This window comes from Etheostoma spectabile, chromosome 7 (assembly GCF_008692095.1).
Source record: "Etheostoma spectabile isolate EspeVRDwgs_2016 chromosome 7, UIUC_Espe_1.0, whole genome shotgun sequence".
In the NCBI taxonomy this organism is placed as follows: domain Eukaryota; kingdom Metazoa; phylum Chordata; class Actinopteri; order Perciformes; family Percidae; genus Etheostoma; species Etheostoma spectabile.
The window spans coordinates 8,849,620-8,871,695 of NC_045739.1; the positions used below are offsets into that span (position 1 = coordinate 8,849,620).

General features: G+C 40.4%; 2 protein-coding genes across 3 annotated transcripts in view; one reads left to right on the plus strand and one right to left on the minus strand.

Annotated features, from left to right (window-relative positions):
* The window catches only part of LOC116692434 (potassium voltage-gated channel subfamily A member 10), a 73,342-nt gene extending 52,529 nt beyond the window's left edge, over positions 1-20,813 (plus strand). For both annotated transcript variants that reach the window (XM_032520730.1, XM_032520731.1), the window contains one exon: positions 18,104-20,813. In XM_032520730.1, coding sequence (XP_032376621.1) covers positions 18,318-20,030 — 1,713 coding nt within the window. In that variant the 5' untranslated portion in view covers positions 18,104-18,317 and the 3' untranslated portion in view covers positions 20,031-20,813. The remainder of the gene's footprint in view (positions 1-18,103) is intronic.
* Positions 1-22,076, minus strand: part of LOC116692455 (rho-related GTP-binding protein RhoA-C) — a 732,216-nt gene that overhangs the window by 272,099 nt on the left and 438,041 nt on the right. The gene's annotated exons all lie outside the window — the stretch shown is intronic.

A 22,076-nucleotide genomic window follows, 5' to 3' on the forward strand; every position in this document is an offset into this window, starting at 1 on the left:
TCACTTTAGGCTTCCTTAGCAGTATTATTAGAACACCCATAAACTTTCATTGTTATGCAGATGTACTCAGTTATATCTATCAATCAAGCCGATGAAAATCAGTTAGCTAACTTCAAACGTGCCTTCAGGATATTAAAACCTGGGTGACCTATATTTTCTATGTTAAACTCAGATAACTGAAGTTATTTCTCTCGGACCCAAGCACCTCCGTGACGCATTATCCAAAGTATAGTTTACTCTGGATGGCATCACCCTGGCCTCCAGCACCACTGTGAAGAATCTTGGAGTCATCTTGATCAGGACATGTCCTTTAATTCCCACTTAAACAAATTTCAAGGATCGCCTTTTTTCACCTACGTAATATCGGAAAAATCAGGAAATCCTGTCTAAAATGATGCAGAAAACTAGTCCATGCATTTGTTACTTCTAGGTTGGATTACTGCAATTCTTTATTATCAGGCTGCTCAAAAATCCGTAAGACTCTCAGATGATCCAGAATGCTGCGGAACGTGTTCTGACGGGAACCAGGAAAAGAGATCACTTTTCTCCTGTTTTAGCTTCTCTGCATTGGCTTCCTGTAAAATTTAGAATAGAATTTAAAATCCTTCTTCTCACCTACAAAGCTCTACATGTCTGGCTCCATCTTATCTAAAGAGCTCATAGTACCTTACAACCCTACAAGAGCACTACGCTCCCAGAATGCAGGTTACTGGTGTTTCCTAGAGTCTCTAAAAGTAGAACGGGAGCCAGAGCTCAGCGGTCAGGCTCCTCTCCTGTGGAACCAGTTCCATTTGTTCCGGAGGCAGACACGTCTCCACATTTAAGAGTAGGCTTAAGACTTTCCTTTTTGATAAGCTTATAGTTAGGGCATAGATCGAATATTGTTAGGATAGAAGTTAGTCACATAGTTTTCAGATTTACTATCTATAATCAAATACAATAAACTAAAGGGAGACTTGGCATACAGCCCATCCGTTGGGAGAGTTCTAGCCCGACCGGGCTGGCTCTCTTACCTTGTCTCTCTTGGTTTTGCTGTAATAGTTTTAGACACTGGGACTTATTTTGATACACTGACTCCTCTCTCCTCTATCTTCCATCTTTTCATTTATGTGCATCCATGTCCCAGAAATGCTTGTTACTAACCTAGCTCTGGGGAGTCATTCCCCGGAGTCCTTATGTATGGGGCGCCGTTTGTAAAGCTGCTCACGCTGTAAATAACAGCAACATTTTGTCACATTTAGCTTTAAATACTGTTTAAAAAAACGGTATGAAATTTTGAGGGTCACTTTCTTGCACATTTACAACAATATTGTCAACTTAGAAATATTTAAATAGTTAAATCCAATATTAAATTTTACACCTAAATGTTAAATGTTAATCTATAGCTAAATCTAAATCTAAATTTAATCTATCTAATGTTAATCTAAATCTAAACCTAAATGTTAAATCTAAAGAATAAATCTAGATCTAATGTTATCTAAATCTAAATCTAAGTTAATCTAAATGTTAAATCATCTAATTTAAACTATCTAATGTTAAATCTAATCATGTTAAAAATCTAAATCTAAATGTTAAATCTAAATATTAAATCTAATCTAAATTTAAATCTAATACTATCTAATGTTAAATCTAAATGTTAATCAAATCGTAAATTAATATCATAATCTAATAAGTTAAATCTAAATGTTAAATCTAATCTAATCTAAATGTAAATCTAAATCTAAATCTAAAAGTCTTAAATCTAAATTAAATCTAAATCTAAATGTTAAATCTAAATTAATCAAATTCATCTAATGTTAATTAATCTAAATGTTAAATCAAATAAATCTAAATGTTAAATCTCATGTTCAATCTAAATCTAAATCTAAATGTTAAATCTAAATCTAATCTAAAGTTAATCTAAATGTTAATCTAAATCTAAATGTTAAATCTAAATCTAAATGTTAATCTAATTCAATCTAAATGTTAATCTAACTATAAATCTCAATCTAAATGTTAATCTAAATTAAATCTAAATGTTTAAATCTAAATGTTAAATCTAAATCTAAATGTTAAATCTAAATCTAAATCTAAATGTTAAATCTACAATGTTAAATCTAATCTAAATCTAAATGTTAAATCTAAATGTTTGGGTGTGACTAATATTTAGCTAATATGCAAATGAAAGCCTAACCGAAGTAACAAACGATAAACTGTACGCTGTGTATGTGTTCGTCTATTGTTCGGGTTAGGTTGGACCGTCCCCTGAAAAGATGCGTGCAACAACCTATCTGTCCGTCTGTTACTCATCTAGGTGCGTTATCAACGCAGGTGACGTAAAATTCACGCTCTGAATCGGTTTAATTCTAACGGTAAGCTAGATGTTAAACACTCTAACCCCGATGTACGCGTAAGCTTTCATAATCTGTTCATCGGGAACTTCGGATGTCTAAACTGTACCAAGGTTCCTACAATGCTAAACTCTGAGGTGGGTGGAGGGCGATGATTAGGTTGTTCGGGTGACTAAATCAATGTGCTGTAGGGGGGCCTAGGGTGCCTTCAATTGGGAAGGGGATGCGGCGGTACCGGTACAAAATAAAACTCGAGTCATTATGTATGTAAATGCAACTGCGCTGGATTGGCCTTACTTGCGAAACGTGATAATAAGACCACAGTTGGAGAGACTGTATTGAGGTACGTTCCTGAGTCTTGTGTGGTCTTGGGTAGTGAATGGGTGTGGGACGTTGTCATTCGCAGTGTGACCAAGTAGCCGCGAGTTATCGGCATGGCTTTATGCTCCGTGATTGACTTTTTCCGGAGGGGCGCGTGTGGGTTTGGTCCGAATGAGGGTCGTCGTGCTGTGGTTCTTTTGTTTGGAGGTAAGTTGTAGCAACAGGGGTTCTTTGTCGTGGTCTTTTTACGATTTGTTGGACATTTCCGTGTCCATGGCGTCGACATCATAGTTCGTTGCTGTCGGGGGCTGGGGATTAATTGCTGGTCGCCAGAACTGCGACAGTCAAGGACCCGCAGCCGCCCCGTGTAGCCGCTATAGTGGGGCTCAGGTATCAGTTATAGTCCGGGCACCATTCATATAAGTGACAATAAAGTGAAGGCTCAAAATGTACTCTTCAATACAGTGCGTACAACGGTGTTTGTTTTTACTCGTCTGTTTTAGTTATTAATTATCACGTTTATCCAAGTTCAGAGCCATGATCCCGATGAAGATGATTTTATTCGTTATTTGACAATATAAACATACACGACCTCCTAGAGCTTATTGTTTACTTCCGGTTAACGCATTCATTTTCATATTAGCTGTAAATATTTAGTTTCAACTCGAACATTTAGATTTAACATTTGATTAGATTTAGATTAACATTTATTACATTAGATTAGATACATTTGAATTTAGATTTCCATTAGATTTATTGATTTAGATTTAAATTTACGATTTAGATTTAGATTCATTGTAGATTTAACTGTGATTTAGATTTAGATTTAACATTTTAGATTTAGATTGAATGTTAAAGATTTGAAACCATTTAGATTATTAATTTATTTAAATTTAGAGTATAACTAATTTAGATTTAGATTTAGACATTGATTTTAGATTTAGATTTATACTATTTAGATTTAGATTTTAACATTTAGATTTAGATTTAGCATTTAGATTTAATTACATTTAGTACATTTAAATTAGGTGTAACATTAATTTTGATTTTAACTATTAAAATATTTCTAAGTTGACAAATATTGTTGTAAATGTGCAAGAAAGTGGACCCCAAAATTTCATACAGTTTTTTAAACATATTTAAGCTAAATGTGACAAATGTTGCTTATTATTTCAGCGTGGGCACTTTACAAACGGCGCCCCATACTTATGTTTATTTTTTTCCCTGCATGTTCACTTGTAGCAGAGAGGTCCCAAATCAGGGTAACAGACACTTTGGTCGCTTGGCTCCGACTCCAGTGTCTCGTGATGCATTGTTCAATGCTACACTGCATGGCCCTGCTACGTCTCTACGGTCCTGCTGATCTGTAATCCGACAGCGTCCTGGCTATGCAATGAACATACTACAAGAACTGCCTACAACTACTATTTTTCTATTTTGTGTTATTGCCACTCTTGCATTCTAAACCCACCACCGGCCCGTCAGACCACGCTACCAAGAGCCTGTTACTGACCGAGGTATTCTGCCTAAATGGGGTCGTCACCTGGGTTGTCATTGTGTTTTCTGCGTCTGAGCTAGAGGATGCACTGTTTGTGCTTTTGCTTCGTGTTTGGAGCTTACTTTGGTTGTCCTTGTGTAGATGTTGGTGGAGTGTGTGTGGGGGTAGTCATGATATGAACCCCCCCCCCTCAAAACGATCTTGGTATAATTTGATATGGATGGTGTTATAGGAGGTTGCCTAGTGGTGTTTGAGCTAGTTGAATAGTAACTAGTGAAAGAGGGGATTGAATTGCTGTCAAATGAGGATAGAGACGAGCGCTCAAAGGTTGGAGATGAAGATGTGTGGTGTTAGTTTTTAGGAAGGAGACCGGACCCTCGCTACTTATTCCGAACGAATTTATTGAAGCTACGTGGATTAGCATAGTGGATGAGTATAGCGTAGTGGTAAAACATTACACAATGGAGGGCTTACTGTTTACATTTTTAAGATATGCTTTGCAAATTGTTATTATTGGCAAACTTAAATTTTCTGTCCAAACAGGAAACCAGCTCTTCAACCCTTCTCTACTGTACATACACAATATCTCACTGGCTATATCGCACACACATATCTTTCTTGACACATGACCTGTACAAACATACACCTGCTAAGGGTAAAGGGGAATCAAGGCAAACACCCTGTTAATGCTCCAAAGTCAGTTGTGGAAGGAGAGACGTGCCGGGTAACAGCTGTGCATTATATTAGCTGCATTAGAACTGGCTGTACAGTGATTAGCTTGGGCCAAGGCTTTCTCAGACACCAGGGTTCACATATAACTGGACTGTATCAATTTATTTCTTCTAGAAATCTAGTCTGCCTCCTATTTTGACATGGTATTATTCAAATTCACCTGAGCTAGTTGTGTCTTTCATCAGCATAAAGATTACATTAATTATGAGCTGGTTCTATAAGTGTGTATCATTTATGTAAATGAATTTGTCTAATGTGCATGGTGTGTGTGCAGGTGTGCTTACTGTGCATGTGTCTGTGATGTGCTGACGCTGATGCAGATGTTAATTAAAGACTCCAGAGATAAGTCACCTTCTAAAACCATGCCAGTGATAGCAAATTCTGCTGGGAGAGAGAGGGAAGAGAAGAATGAGAGAGAGAGAGAAGAGAGAGAGAGAGAGAGGAGAGAGACAGAGATAGATAGATAGATAGATATATTGATAGATAGATAGATAAAATAGGACCCTGAGTTAAATAGATGATACATGAAAATTGTTGGAAGACGGATGTGGGTGGGAAAAGGACAGAATGCAATGATGGAAAGAAGTGGTGACATGATAGAGAATAGGATTTTTTGATAGTTAGGCGGATGAGGGACACATGATGAGAGAGCAGCCCTGACAAAAGAGGCCGGAGCAGAGGAAACAGATGACGTAAGGTGGAAATTTAACATAGCTATGATGGATTGTGCCCACGGAGAGAAATAATTCCTAATGAGAGAATGAAACTTGGAGTTTAGTTTTCTCCTTAACTAGAAGCGTAACGATGCGCTTGGATCATACCACTCAAATTAGCCAATAATATTGCTCTGCTTGTAAAAATCCTACTGTTTTCCCAATATTCATGTGCCTCAATGTTTAATTTTACTTAATGTAACAAAAAGAACTCCAACCTTCACTGTGTCTCTGAAAGTAATGAAAGACGTAACCTGCTTTAAACTCTCCAAAAAGACAATGGTTTCCAAAACAATCCAGACAGTTGCACTGATTCAGCTATTACCTTAATTCAGTGTTCCAAGAGTCTGTTGATAGTGTTATGTTTAAGCTTCTGCTTTCCTTAACAGAGTGAAATCTGAGTCAATAGATGTAAAATATGCTCTCTGGTTTAGGACTTTAATTCAAAGCTCAATTAGAATCTGCTCACAGACAGAGTGCAACAAGCATTATGCCCTTACCTTCCTTAGCATGATGTCTACAGACCAGTGTGTAACAAATGCTGTAAAAGCAACACAAAAAACAGGAGGGAGAATGGTCCTCCACAGGTTCTGCCACTGCTGCAGCTTTCTGCTACTCCTCATTGACATCGGAATGACTAATCTATCCCAGACTACATGGTAACCTTATGCTGAATGAGAACCTAGAGCTGTGCCAAGGCCACACACACCCACACCCACACACACCCATAAACCACACACACACAACACAACACCAACACACCACACATGCACACATACACACACAGCGCGCACATAGTTCACAAAAAAGCAGCAAAAAGAAAATCATTGATATTTTTTGTGTCAAGTGTGTATCTGTATATTGTCAGGTTCGGTTACTTTATTGGTAGGTTCATGTCAAGAGGCAGGACATATGTGGTGTGGTTGTTTGTGTGTGTGTCTGGCATGTGTCCATGAGCAATCTCTTATGTACTCAAGGCCTTCTAGACTGGAACGGTGCGATTAGATCTTCAGAGCTCCCATGTGACACTCACACACACACACAACACCACACACACACCACACACACACACACACACACACACACATACACACACCCACACACACACACACACCTACCTGTAACATGGCAGGAGGAATTAAAGCTCTGTTCCTCGGATCACACAACCTTCTACTTCACTTTTACTCATCAATCACAGCTCCGATATTACCCCTTCTTCCTTCCGCTCTTTCTTTAACATAGCCCTTTTATGCTGTAGACCTTGTGAACGCAATGGTCTGATTTAGTCAAAATCTCCATCATTAGAGCAGGACAAAAGGAGAACTGAATTTCTTGAAGCCTCTAAATTGTTTTGGCAACCGCAGAGGACATATGATCGCTATGTAAATTCACGGAGTGACACTCCGACACATTCCACCCATATCTCCCTATACTCACGCTGTAAAACTATTTGTACACACGGCACGTAAGGAAGCTGCACTCAACTCACCACATTCCTAGAGCATGTTGAACAACTACTGTGTAGAAGTCCTGTCAACACTGTTTAATCAACATGTCCTGTTCTATTTCCATTAAAATTTTGTGTAACTGTGAAGAAATTCCCTAAATTTCACTTGTGATTTATGACTTAAAAGTACTAAGTAGGGCTTTCTGTGTTTTCAACCATAGTAGTGACATTTAGAGAACCGGTCATGAACACTTTCCATGCTCTACCACTCAAACTTTTTTAAATCTCTTTCTGCAGGACTTTCTTAGGTTTCTTCCTGTCCTTCTCTCATCTTGTATTATATTGTGATATCTAAATTAAAATGTCTTTGACTATAGACCTTAAAACATGCTTTTATAGGTTAATGGTTTTCATAATGTTAACATATCTATCTACAAATGCTCAAAAGAAAAGTAACACACAAACACTGTAATCAATATGGCTTGATCTGAATTATCCAGATGTTGTAGATTGATAGAAAATACCTGATTCTAGATTCCATAACAATTCGTACTGTTTATTGTGTTATTAATAATATAGCATGCTAATAAAAAAACTCTTACTTATTGTATATGTGTATATACAGTGGAGTGGATGCTTAAACACCTAAAGACACTCTTTGAGTGTAATGAGATCGAAAATTGATATGCATTGTAACATACATACACAATCAATGGGCTATGGGGTTAACAGGCTTACAACCTTTACTCAAACAAATGAAGATACACTGGGGAAATGAAAATGTATACAATGAATCAATATTTAAGATATAAGATACATTTATCATATACTGTAATACATTCACATATCTTGGAAAAAGAACTCTGCAGACCTCTAGCAGCTGTGCTCTGTAGCAGCGAGGACAAATGCTTGTAGGAGGCATGTGGACCTTGACTTGTGTTGTTGGGGGACGCGTAAAACAGAGGTGTCATGGGGCCCTCGCCAACCCATGGTGCTGCCGATATTTTACCATGCATTAATACACAGGAGTCATAGTGGGAGCACACCCATGAGATAACACATCTTGCTACATGTGCTCACCTGTGCATATACAGCATGCTGCCAAGCTAGTAGAAAATCAAACAAAATTGGGGCATTTGAGATTCATCAATGTTATCAGAAACATGGGTGTTGCATGCTGTGCTAGAGCTACTATACAATTTATAGCCAGCCGCTGTGACTTACTGTATAACACGAACAGATGTTCTCGGCAGGTCTTACTTAACTCGCAATCCTTTGCTATACGTAAGATGTGTTTATGCCCAATATTAACCTTACAATTACAACTATATTACATTTACCTTTCTCTACTCTGATCAATCCAACAAGTTTTTGCTATTTAATGACTGTAACACACACGTCACTGTCTCAACATGCGTTGTGCACATGAATTGTTTCCCCACATAACAATATAAACAAATTTAAGACAAGGTGCCCTAATTAAAGCAAACTAGGGAAACTTTCCCGCTTCGGTACTGCCTACAGGTTGGAAGCGGAATGTCACATTATTCTCATTGGAACTACAGACCCTACCCGATCTGGCAAACTTCATTGGGCGGTTATAGCCTTAGAGGGCCGCAAAGCGAATGCAGACGTGTCGTTTACCCTGTTACAGTTGATGGACCACTGTAACGATTTATAATCATTATTTTAGGGTTCAAAAGTCTCTATTGTTGCTTTAAGGCATCCACTAATACGTTCGACATACCCATCGATTAATAGTGTAAAACAATGGTACAAATAGGCCTGGTCCGGTTATCGGTGTGAAGTTATACCACCATTTAAAAAGTCATGGTTTTCAAAACCACTACCTTTTCTGTCATACCGTTTCTAAGTACAAGCTGTTTTTTGTTTTTTTGGATGTGTAGTGGTCAGGAGTGAGTGGCTTTGTAATGGGGTTTGCGTTTAGGTAAGTTTCCGTCTTACAGCCAGAGCGCATAGTATTATTAAAAATAAATACACTGTGTTCAATGGAAGAAAGTTACTTTTTATCTGTAATTGCAATACTGTGAAACCGTGATATATGTCCTTTTAAAGCATTAAAAGCTTTAGGGCCACAGAGATCAGCCTTATACAAATAAAGTTTATCACAGCCTTTGCCCCTAAACCTTTAGCTTTGACATTAGCTGACAGTTGTTGTGGGGTTTTTCATGTGTTTTCTGTGTGTGTGTGTGTGTGTGTGTGGTGTGTGTGTGTTGGTGGGTGTGTTTGTGTGGTGTGTGTCTGTGTTTGTGTGTTCTGTGTCCAACGTAATATTCGTGTGGTGTGGTGTGTGTGTGTGGTGTTGTGTGTGTGTGTGTCTTGTCGTGTCCAAGTAATTCCTGTGTGTGTGCGTGTGTGTGTGGGTGTGTGTGTGTGTGTGTGTGTCTGTGTCCTGTGTCCAAAGTAATCCACTCAGACTTGGAGCTTCAGAGTCTTCATTAAGTTTCAAGTGATCTTTGTTTGCTGCTGATCATGATGAATACTACATTTGAAATTAAATGGACTCTGCTTTTGTCGTCAGCAGTCATCTCTGGGAATATGGGTAGGTATTTACCTCATATTTCTTCCAGTTTAGTTCTTCATTTTATGTCACTCTTATGACTTTGATAATCCCTGTTATTTATTCTTATGGTCTCCAAACATTATATTAATGATATACAAGACTGTCAATACCATACTTAACTGAATACTGTTAACAATATACTATAGCGTTAACTATGATGCAAATTTGCAGAAAGCTTCCACTGATGAAGCGTTTTAATTTGACATAAATAATACACTACAAAAATGGTTTCCTTCAATGACCGTCCAATTAAGCATCACAACAGAAGTCAAAATTTCCCACACTTTACTGATAATATTCATTATCACAAGATAAATCGCAGTGTGCCAGATGTTTGCAGCTGAGCACAGATGGTGTTCTGTTCAGTGCGCTCACACACAGTGTAAAGCACCGGGTTAACTTTTTCATTCTGTGTTAAATCTACTGCAGGAGGCATTCTTAATTCAAACAAGCCAGGTAAAGTAAATACAGTCCCTGACAAAGTTCTGTCGCTTGTGTACAAATTGCCTAAAGTGCCCGCTGAAATATATTTTCTGATCAGATTTATTTACAAGTAAATGGCTCATTTATCCCAACAGCTTGTAATAAGTTCTCAGTGCAAAAAGAAGTTTGGGGGGGGGGTCAAAAAGTATTTATATTCACAGCTTGGTAAGCCCATTGAATACTTTTTGGAAGAACATAAGTTTGTGTTGCTGTCATATGAGCTTCACCTGTGACTAATAATGGATCAATTAGGTCTCAGGTGTGTATAAAACACAACCCCGCACACTAGACCTTCACATCACCTGCAACTAGACATCTGGCAACTAGCCTAAATTCACCCTGAGACTAAAGTTTTGATTATCAGGCTGAAGACCATTCTCTGCTGATGTGGCAACCCCTTCATTGTGTCTCAGCGTCAAGTACAGATGACAAAAACATTTAAGACCACGGGAAAGTTTTTGACAGCCCAGGTCAGGCAGACCCCGCAAGCAATTGCTTGGAGGAACCGTTTGTTGACTCGACAATCCAAGGCCAGCCCATTTTCCCGCAGGAGAGCTTCCACCAGACCTGCCCCTGAAGTCCCTGTGTCAACCAGAACGGTTTGTCGATTCTTCCTGAAATGGCCTCCATGGTCGATCATGTGCCCCAGACCCAGACTAAACAAAAGACAATTGAAAAACTGTGTGCATTTGCCAAGGCCCACAGCCTGCTAAAGGGTGGACATGCGAAAGTGGAAGAACAGTTGGATTTTTCAAGATTTCTTCGTACTTACACCACAGTTGTTCCCGCAATATATTGCAGGAGACCTACTGAGCCGCACTCACCCAGAAAACAGTGAGTTGGTGGCGGACAAATCATGGTCTGGGGTTACATCAGTATGGGTGTGCGGAGCATCGCGGGGTGGAAGTGTAACATCAATAGTCTCATGTACCAGAAATCTACTACCTCTTATCCTTCCCACCATAAAAGAGGGCCAAATTCTGCACAGGTATGTCCCATCGCCGTTGATCTTCCTACTCCACTTTTGTTCAGTTCCTCAAGGCGCAAGAAACCAAGATGGTCTCCGATGGCCGGTCCCAGTCCCAACATTGAATCATTGAGCATATTGTGGGTACGGAAAGGAGAGAAGCATTGAAGACCAAACCAAGAGAATTGATTGAATCTGGGAGCATGCAAGACTGCTTTCCAAGCTATCCTGATGTTCTTTCTATCATACATTGATAAATCCTTGCACAAACCTGCATGGATTGCAGTTTTCTCAAGCTCATGGAAGTCATACAAGATATACATTTGAATCTCACAGCACCGCTATTAATTTTCTGACATATTATTAGTTAGTTGCAGTAAATTTTGTTCACTTCTGTATAAGTCGATAAGACAAAACTTTTGTCTTGCAAAATTTTGACCTTCTTTCGTCTTGTTTTTAACATAATGAATCTTGTTTCGGAAAACTAATTTATTTTCAGTGCATTGAACTCATTGGTGGAGGGTTTGAGGTTTTCATATGAGCTATTTTTACACCAATAGTGATTAATGTAAAAGTCAGTATAGCACGTTGTTTCTACCAAATAGATGAAGCACAAGACTTTTGTCGAGGACTGTACAGTAACTTAACTGCACTTTTTTAAAAGGACCTTGATAAATCCGATATCGCTTCTACTAAAAAAAGAAAAAGACTGAGTGTCTGCCTTTCAACACTGTTGGGGGGTGGCAGTACTTTGGGGGGTTGGTCGTAGACTCAGTCCTGTAGGAAAAAGTTTTGGGTTGGGTTACCGGGTAGGTCACGTGGTTCAAGTCCCGGAGTTTGGACAAAAAATCGGATGTGGATTGGGTGGCTGGAGAACTGCCCTTCACCTCCTGAGCACTGGCTAGGTGCTGTTGACCGGCACCGTCCCCCCCACCGCATCAGGTCGCTGGTATCGCTGGCAGCCCACTGCACTCTGACATTTCTCCTTAGTGCATGTACATAGCTCCTTGTTTTTGTGTAATTCAGAGACTGTGTGTAAAACTACAAAGTGTGGACACAGAAGTTGTAAATTCTCTAATTTCCCCATAGGGAGTTAATGAAACAGTTAAAATTAAACACTGTCCCTAGACTTCACACAATAGGTCAGATATGAACAATCGCTGATTATATAAATGTCCCATGTTTAATTATCTAAAGAGATTAATGTTTACTGTAGTGGTTATATGTAATTTCCAAGTCGATTCTCCTCTATCATCTACCTAAAAACTTAGTTTCCTTACTCTATGAATTATCACACCCATCTACTGGTGTTTATGTATTTTTTGCATCAATATTTTCCACATGCTTACTACATTATCTTAACATAACATCCAACTTAAGCGGCAATTGGGGATGAAGACAGTTGTGAGTAGGACGTCACCACTTCGGATTGCTCTCTTGTTCTGCAGGAATTACGCCATTGTCACATTTTTTTGGTGTCCGTCTTCGGTATGTCCCTTGTTACCTTCCCGCTTTCTTTGTGTTGTATTTTAACACTCGTCAATTAATGAGGCTATGGCTAACTCCTCCTCAGATCTCCGCGGTTAAATGAGACAGCTGGACTAGACGGCCACATCTGACTTTCTGTTGCATGCTAAACAACCTGTGAACGTACAATCCCCACCAAAACAAGTTCCCTTCCCGAGGCTTATTTGCACGCGGCACCGTGACCCGCTCGCATTAGTGCCTTAGAGGAAGGTTTTGGCATGTGAGACCAGGAGGCAGTCCTCGCTTCACTATGAATGTCGCGACCACTTCCTGCAGTCATACAAATAGGTTTCCCCACTGAGGCATAGATTCTATGTGTCAGTAAATGGTTGTGTGTGGATATGCTACGGATTTCATAGTATACAAATGTCCCTTGTGTTTCTCTATTGCCACTCTAATGAGCCGTAAACATTTCAGTAATCAGATGCAATTGAGAATATATTTTTTATTATCAAACATCTTGTTATCCGAATTACAGGTTTTAGAATATCATAACTGTATCCCTTTCTCTGAGCTTATCAATCACGTTAACCATATGGAATTACAAATGTCCATTTGGTAATGCAATTGTAAATACCCAGAGCCAACACTGCCCCTCATTATGTGGCGCGGTAGCTACAGTAGATGTGCAATATGGCTCTCATGATCTTGTGCGTGTGCAGTTATAGATGGGACACAGGTACTATATGCTTATACCTGCATGAGTGTGCGCAGTTTTGTGTGTGTTTGTGTGGTGTGTGTGTGTGTGTTTGGTTGTTGTGTGTGTGTGTGTGTGTGGTGTTGTGGTGTGTGTGGTGTGTATGCAGTCGTTCTCGAGCTGGGTTCTGGTGGGGAAATTCCGGTGGTGACCAAGCCACCTTTGATGAGGGACTTTTCTCGCGATAGTTGCACTCCAGTAAGTTGATGCAGAGTATACGGCGTTAAACGTAATAAGTAGCATTGATTGCTTATTTCATACCTACTTGCCTAAGGGTAAGGTATTTCCTAATGTTGTTCTGAGTATAAACAGTAGTGGATTTCAAACACCAAGAGCTGTAAGGTTGGGTGTCCCACCACTATTTTGGAGGACACGCGCGCATTCTCAACTGAATTAAAGAAGAGAGCTGCAATGCAATGTTTTGACAATGCTAGAAGACACTTAATACTTATTTTTTTGCCCACTGTCTGTCTGGAGCAGTTGGTTGTCTATGGGCGGTCTCCGCGAGTCTATCAATACAGGTATCTGATGCTGAATGGGTGTTGTCTGCAGTCTCCCGGCCAATTCCATGCACACAAAAACCCAGCTGGGACCAAAATCCTGCCTTGCCTTTTGACAAAACACACACACACACACACACCACACACACACACAACACCCACACACACACACACACACACACACACCCACACACCACACACACACACACCATCATTAGCAGTACATCTAATACAAACACTTCCTGTAATTGCATCTAAAACAGCACCTGGTCGGACTGGAGGCATTATACCAGGCCGCACCAACCCGTGCAGACTACTGGTCAGTCATTCAACAAGAACTAAATCAACAGATAAAGGAGACTTGAGTCTGAGGCTATCTTTCTGATCTCAACACCACCGTGTCCATCCAAGAAGTTGACATAACTCTAATATCACTGGCTGATGGAAACTAGCAGAGCCTTACCGCCTTTGCGTTTTTTTTTCATGCAGAAAAATGCCTATTCTGTCTGACATACAAAGCCAGTAACTTTACCTAAAATAACCTCCGTGCCCTTTGCACGTTACATTGTTTCCTGTTATTCTAGATATGCCTCAACAATGAAAGTAATACTATATATAATCAATAATAAAGACATGCCCCAGCCACGTATTTGATGCTTTGACTGGGCATCCTCACTTACTGGCACAGAGATTGATGCCAGAGCATGGGCTGTACTTAAGATAACCTGTGAACACACCCATCCCACCTGCACAGCAACCCAAAAGCCAGCATATTTCAAAACATGGCTGTACACAGCACACAACACATGCTACAATCATTTCTCATGATATATACAGGATCATAATTAAATAGCACATCAGGGCATACCAGGAACAAGTAAGATCATCCTTTTCAATTAGTGATCTGTGCCTATTGAGATCCTCTCTGCATTGGAGATAGTGTTTTCTTCTACTTTTGAGATTAAATACATGTGTGTGCAATGAACATTTTTGGGCCCTAGGACACTAAAATCCCATTGTTGGATTTTGTCTATTGCCCAGGAAGCAAACACAATGCCAAACTCTAACCAATATGAGGGCATCCTCCTATGGCTTTTCTGTTCCACTAGCAATTTTGTGCTGTACTGATATCTTCACCAAACGCACAAATACAGAACCTGCCTTCCTTCCCCTCACACAGGTGGTTGTATATCTCCAATGTCCTTCAACTTCTTCAGGGAACTCTTCAATGGCTGTGTTGCTTCATCCTCTGGTAAAAGGTTATTTGCTCATGAAGCCAAAAGGTTCACTAGTGTAATTTTGTTGGACCAATCAACAGCAATGAAACACCCACATGTTCTCATTAACTTCCCAAGCGTCTACCCAACCTACCCCTGGCGCCCATCCATCTCATTCACAAAATAAGAGTTGTTTTTAGAAGCCGTTTTTGTGCCAGAATCCAGCGGTTAAAATTATTGCCATCTGGTCTGACTCGCAATTTCATATCACTAATGTCAGTGTCATACCAACAAGTAACACATTTCAGCCACACACCACACACACACACACACACACACACCACCCACAACCACTTTTGATTCTTTTTCTCGTCTCGTTTACTAACTTGGACATTGTAGACAAGACTCAGATACTGTAGTAACAAGTCAACTGTATGCTGTTAACACCCCAGCTAATGAGAAAGGTAAAGACACTTATGGTGTTAAATGAGTCCAGGGCCTAATCATGCTTTCATTTGGGTGATCCTCACAAGGTAATAAACTACCACATTAGCAAAAATAGCCCAACATTTGCACACTCCTGACCCTTATTCCACTACAACATTAATAAAAATACCTTCGAATGCAATATTTCTTATCCTTAGCTATTTGCCTCATTAACTGTACTTTGCTCAATTACAATGTAGCATAATGTGACTCATATAACACCTGTTGCCCAGGTGTTTAATGGATCACAACATGGTTAAATGTGTTTACCATGCCAAGTGTTTGAGGATGGGGGTCAGTGGAGTTTTTGCGGGGTTCTGGCGAAAACTGAGGGAGTGGGATAAGTTCAGAAAGTTTGCTCTACAGATGAATCCAGTTTGAACTTGGGGATGTGTGGAGATGGCTGCATGTACACCTACCGAGTCCATAAAAGGAAAAGATACAATCTTATTTCAACCTGATGGATTCATTCTTTCAGTGTTTTTTGGAACCAGCACATTAACCAAAGATCAGTAGCCCTACTACCCTCTACACGTCCTCTCCTCAGGACAGTAACACGTCTCTTCACCGGAGTTACTAACTTTCATACTTATTTATTATAAATAATATTAAGTAACTTTTAACTACTATTACATTTTTGGTGACGCGTACAGCCAGCTTGCGATGAAGATTTCCACCTGATCTAAACTTCGATCTTAGGGGGGTACGTTTTAACATGTCATGAGGGGTGGGGTAAGGGGGGGGTTGGTGGGAGGTTGAAGGTTTTCGCTGTGGATGGGGTAAAAGGAGGGCCTGTTTCCAGGGTTAATGAAACCGCCTCCTAATGTGCTCGCTTTCTCAGTCCTGACATCTCAAAAAATTTAGATTAAAAAAAAAGTTCAAAACTTATTCACAGACATGATGCGGTAAAAGAGTCCCTATGTTAGCTCAGTGTAATTAAACTCCTCAACCCAATTTTTGGGAATGATGACTAATTGAGAATAGATATTTTTCCAATTATAGCCTAGGCAGAATAGCCTTGATATAAAGACTAAGCCATGTTCCATTTCATTTTTTTCCGTTTTGGCATAATGTTTGTGCTAACGAATTTCTTCAGAACCAGCTAAAAGACTTAAGCTGTGATTTCTCTGTTGCTCCGCGGCAGACAGCACCGCTTATTGCGCGCGCTTGTGCAACAGCTGGTTGAATAAAACAAAAAAGCTCCATCACAAAGGAACTTGAGAGCCCTTGTTGTTACAGTAGTCCTGGAGAAAGAAGCGGCTTACCTTCATGGCGATCCGACATACTTCCGTGCGTATTGGTGAAGTTTGGCGCTCCGGCAGTGCCGGACTCATGGTTAGCGCGCACTGGATAGACTGACCACAACGCGCGTCCTGTCACCCTAAAAAGTCGACCGCGCCGCCGTAGGCAACGTTGGAGTGCCCTGGCCAAAAGAATCCCCTGGGGGGGCCAGACTGCTAGAGTGATATAACAACCTGATTACGTTTAATTTGGCCAATGCCTTTGTGCAAAATCCGTGTTTTTCCTTCGTCCTTCAGCTAAAGCTGTGCGCAGAGAGCGATGCGAGAGAGAACGAGAGATAGAGAGAGTATAAAAGGGTCGTTTCCTACCCGCTGCTGATGGCCCCATACTTATTCTCACTTGACCACCCTCGTCTGATAACTTTCTCTTTCATCTCTTTAATTTTCAAAAAGTGAAAACCCCCCCCGGCCCCTAAAGTGAAGGAGCATTCGGTTCTTTGGTCAAAACAAAATGCCAGGATCAGACCCTAAGAACCACGCTTAGGTGATCCTAATGCTTTCTCTCTATATAAGGCATTTTACTTTTATTCAAATCAGCATCACCACTTTGTACCGATTGCAACCATTTAGTAATAGTACAGGGCTTTGTCATGGGGGTGTGAGGCGTGTGTGGTCAAAAAGGTGTAGACTCCCCCGGTGTGGGTGTTGTGTGTGATGAAGAGGTAATTCACTACAGTGCTGTCACGGATTATCTCCCAACATACGTGGTCGAAAGGAGGCTATGGTCCAGATCGTCCCTTGGCTGACCCCTGGCCCCTGCCTGCAGCCTCTGGCTTGGGAGAAGATGCCCGCTGGCTGCCTTCCTGTCTGACTGAGCATGGTCATCCAGAGGTCCCATGTGGAGTAGGGCCCAGTATGGCTCGGCTTCCTTCTGCAGCTTCGGTAGCATTGCACTTAGTTCACTCTCGACCCGTTCTTACATTTAAAAAGCGACTTGGTAAGAATTTCTCCAGTACTGTCCCGCTTCCAAACGCGAAGTGTACAACAAGCTTCTATCAGCTGTGGTTACTGGAGTGGCTGAGATGGTGGCGCGGACGCGCGCTTCACACCACAGCGGCACTTGCACCACACGACGAAGTGGAGAAAGAAAAGAGACTGGATCGAAGTGAACAGGATTGGACCGAGCACAGATCCTTGTGGGACTCCATGACTAACCTTGGTTATCTCTCTCTGATGATAGAACATGTGCTTTTGAACATCATATTGTTGTCACCTCATGATGTCAAATCGGCAAAAAAAAAAAAAATTGACCATTGACAGAAACACAATGACTCAATTTCTCTTTCTGTCACTTCTACAGATGTTGGAGGGAAGAAAACATAGAGGGCACTTACAATTTGTCCTGTGACTGCAAGTGCTTTGCTGAAGACTGGATGCTCTGGTTCTCTGCAGCTGAATCTGGTGACTGAGCCTCCCATCTGTCCATCTTTGTGTGTGGGCGTGTGGGTGTGCATGTGTGTGTCTGATTGTCTTATCCGGGGGTCCCAAGGCTTTGCACTGGCTGAACTGCAACCATGGAGGTGGCCCTGGTAGACTTTGAGAGCCTGGATGAGCTTGACGGCAACCTTGAGGATGAGGTGGACACCTACGCTGATGAGACCACAGCTCTCACAGTGGACATGCCCCCGGAGCACAGCTGCAGCCCAGGCAGCAACCACCTTATACAAGCCTCTCAGTTTTCCTCTATGCCCAAGCTCTCTTGCATTTGGGAATCCACCTCATCTTCGCCCATTCCAAACACACACACACTAGGAGTACCCCAGTCCCCAACCATGCCAACTCCAACCAGACCGGAACGCAGTAGCTGTGCCAGTATGATCTCCGATTGGAAATTGCTGCTAAACAGTGAGTGCACTAAGGATAGTGAGACTATCTTCAGCCGGCTTGCTAAGGAGTGCTGCGAGGATCTGTTTGTAGATAAACGAGGGCTGGATGACGGAGACCAGAAAGTCATCATCAACATTGCTGGTCTTCGTTTTGAGACGCAGCTCAAAACTTTGGACCAATTTCCTGAAACGCTGCTAGGAGATCCTTTGAAGAGGATGGACTACTTTGATCCAATGAGGAACGAGTACTTCTTTGACCGGAACCGACCCAGCTTTGACGGAATCTTGTATTACTACCAGTCAGGGGGCAAGATCAGACGTCCGGCTAACGTTCCCTTGGATGTGTTTGCAGATGAAATTCTGTTCTATGAGCTTGGAAATGAGGCCATGGAGCAGTTCAGAGAAGATGAAGGATTTATAAAGGACGTTGAGATCCCTCTACCTAATAATGATGTGTACAGGCAATTCTGGCTGCTGTTTGAGTACCCAGAGAGCTCAAACGCAGCCCGTGGTGTAGCACTGGTGTCTGTTTTTGTAATTGTCATATCCATCATTATTTTCTGCATGGAAACGCTGCCAGAATTCAGAGATGAAACGGACCCAATTGTGCCCACAACGCTACAGCCTTTTAACCAATCTAGATTTTACAGTTCTGTGGCTCCATCTGGCGTGAAGCCCACAACTTTCTCTGATCCCTTTTTTATCATTGAGACTGCTTGCATTGCTTGGTTCTTCTTTGAGCTGTGTGTGAGATTTTTGGTCTGTCCTAGCAAAAGGGATTTTTTTCACAACCTCATGAACATCATTGACATTATATCCATCATTCCTTATTTTGTTACCGTGGTTACAGAATTGATCACAACGCCTCAAGAGAACTCAGGACAGAACATGTCTTTGGCCATTCTGCGTATCATCCGTCTGGTAAGGGTGTTTCGTATATTCAAACTTTCACGTCACTCCAAGGGGCTGCAGATCCTGGGACAGACTCTAAAGGCCAGCATGCGTGAGCTTGGCTTGCTCATCTTTTTCCTCTTTATTGGAGTCATCCTCTTCTCCAGTGCTATCTACTTTGCTGAGGTAGACGAGCCAAACACACAGTTTGTCAGCATACCCGATGGCTTCTGGTGGGCTGTGGTAACCATGACCACAGTAGGCTACGGGGACATGTGTCCTATTACTATGGGAGGTAAAATGGTGGGCACCTTGTGCGCCATCGCAGGTGTGCTGACCATTGCTTTGCCTGTTCCCGTCATTGTTTCAAATTTCAACTACTTTTATCACAGAGAGACAGAAGCAGAGGACAAGTTGCCCTTGTCAGATGCTGTTGAGCAAGCCATGAAGGCTGAATCAGGTACAAAAGAGGGTTGCAACACCTCTCTTAATAAAGCCAATGGCGTCTAGCAGGCTGGCAAAGGGAAATTCTCATTCAAGGACACAATTTAGAAGAAGCGACTTTGCCACAAAGTGGGAAGGAGTTGTTAAGGAAAAAGAGTATATGAAGGAAATTAATTGTTATGATTTTCCTCAAATAATGGTCTAATGGGATCAATGAGACAAAGTATTTGTACGTAGTGAAAAATCTAGGATATACAGGATCTACTGTACTTCCCTCTTTTGTGTCTAAAAAAAATGACAATTTGAAATTAACGGACACGCTGAAGAATTCACTATAAACAGATTGTATGTTAACATATTTTAAGTTTAGAACTCTTCTTTTAGTTGCACATGAATATAAAAAAGTTCTTCAATATACGTTTAAAGGATTGTTTAAAATCATGTTGGTTATTTTCATTGTTTTGGCCATTTTGCTTTTGCTGATAACATTTTGCACACCAGCTCCACTGTCACTATTTGTGGCCACAATGACTTTTAACACAACTTTGAAACAGTGGCCCTAAACCAGTCAAATTTAATGAAAGGTAAAGAGAAAAACTCCAACCCAAAATATTCATATGATTATGACTGCTAACTGTATGGCAGAGCTACTTCTTGGTTCAGCTTTAGGAATGACCTTTCTGCCATTGGAATAGCTGATACATCAAATGTTTTTATTGATGATTCATAGATTAAGGAACTGTGAGTAATGTTACACTGGAATGGATGTTGAAATTGGACAATTTGGTTACTGCCTTTTTTCATCTTCAAAATATATGTCCTCTGCAGCAGTCTCATATCATAACTGATCCCACTAATGACCTGTTCCATACAAATAAGACCATGGTTAAAACAATAATAATAATAACACAACTTTCCTGTAAGTGTCTTGAATTAGTAACTTTAGTATAGTTTCTAGGTCATAGCCCTGCTGTATTTATTAATTTAAAACTGTGTCACTATTGTATTTATTCATCCTCTTTGTTGAGTATCTAGGTAAGAATCCTCCACTATTAATAGCAGTCGAACTGACTCCACACTATTTATTATTATGGAGTGCCTTAAATTATGTAATGTTGGGATACTGTTGACTTTGCCATACATAATCTTACTGTAATACCTATGTTAAAATGCATCTATGCTCAGTATTTTGATTTTAGCTTGCTTGAAAATGTAGATGTTGTAACCTCTGTCCATTTGTTTGTGAAGTATATTCCAAAATTCTGTCCAACAAAGAAATGCGTTCTGACCTGAAATACAATTTAACATACTGTTTCCAAAGAAAAGTGAATCCCATCAGTTCATGAAGTAGATGCTATTCTGATAAACATGTTAATTTTTGTAGTGGATATTTTGTTGAGGAAGTAGACATTTCAATGACACCATTATCACAAACACTGAAAGTGAAAGAGAGAAGGAAGAAGCCAAAGATAATTGCTGAATAAATTGAATGAAGGGATATGCTAAGAGGCCGAGAGACATTACAGGCCAAAATGTCTCATGATCCATCTTATTTTGGAGCTATTGTAGATTATGCTGTATCAGTGTAATGTGCTGGTGGTTTGTTTTCTGAGTATTTGTTTTATAACATGCTTTCTTAGTATAAAAGAAATATTTAAAACGTGACGTATTGATTGGGATCCAGGAATATGATGTTAACTCAAGATAGCTTTAGACTCGTGTAATGTCAGATTTTCTGGTTCAGCATATGATCAAACATTATGTGTTTTCTTTGTGTTTAACAATAATCTCCATGGTAACAATGATTATATGATTATGATAACATTTTATGATAAAGTCAGTGCCTCGTCTGTAAAGTCACAGAGTTCAGAGGTAGACTGGCCTGAAGTAATTACCCGCATTGTCATGGCTATGAGTTAATTATACCAACAAGACCATTACACTGTATTTGTATTAATATGTATGATAACATTTCAGTATACTGTTTACTGTAATGTGAGCAATAGATGGGATTTTAAATCATGTCTTACGTTTTATGTGCACTGATGTGTTTAAGGTGTGTGTGTGTGTGTGTGTGTGTTTGTGTGTGTGTGTGTGTGTGTGTGTGTGTGT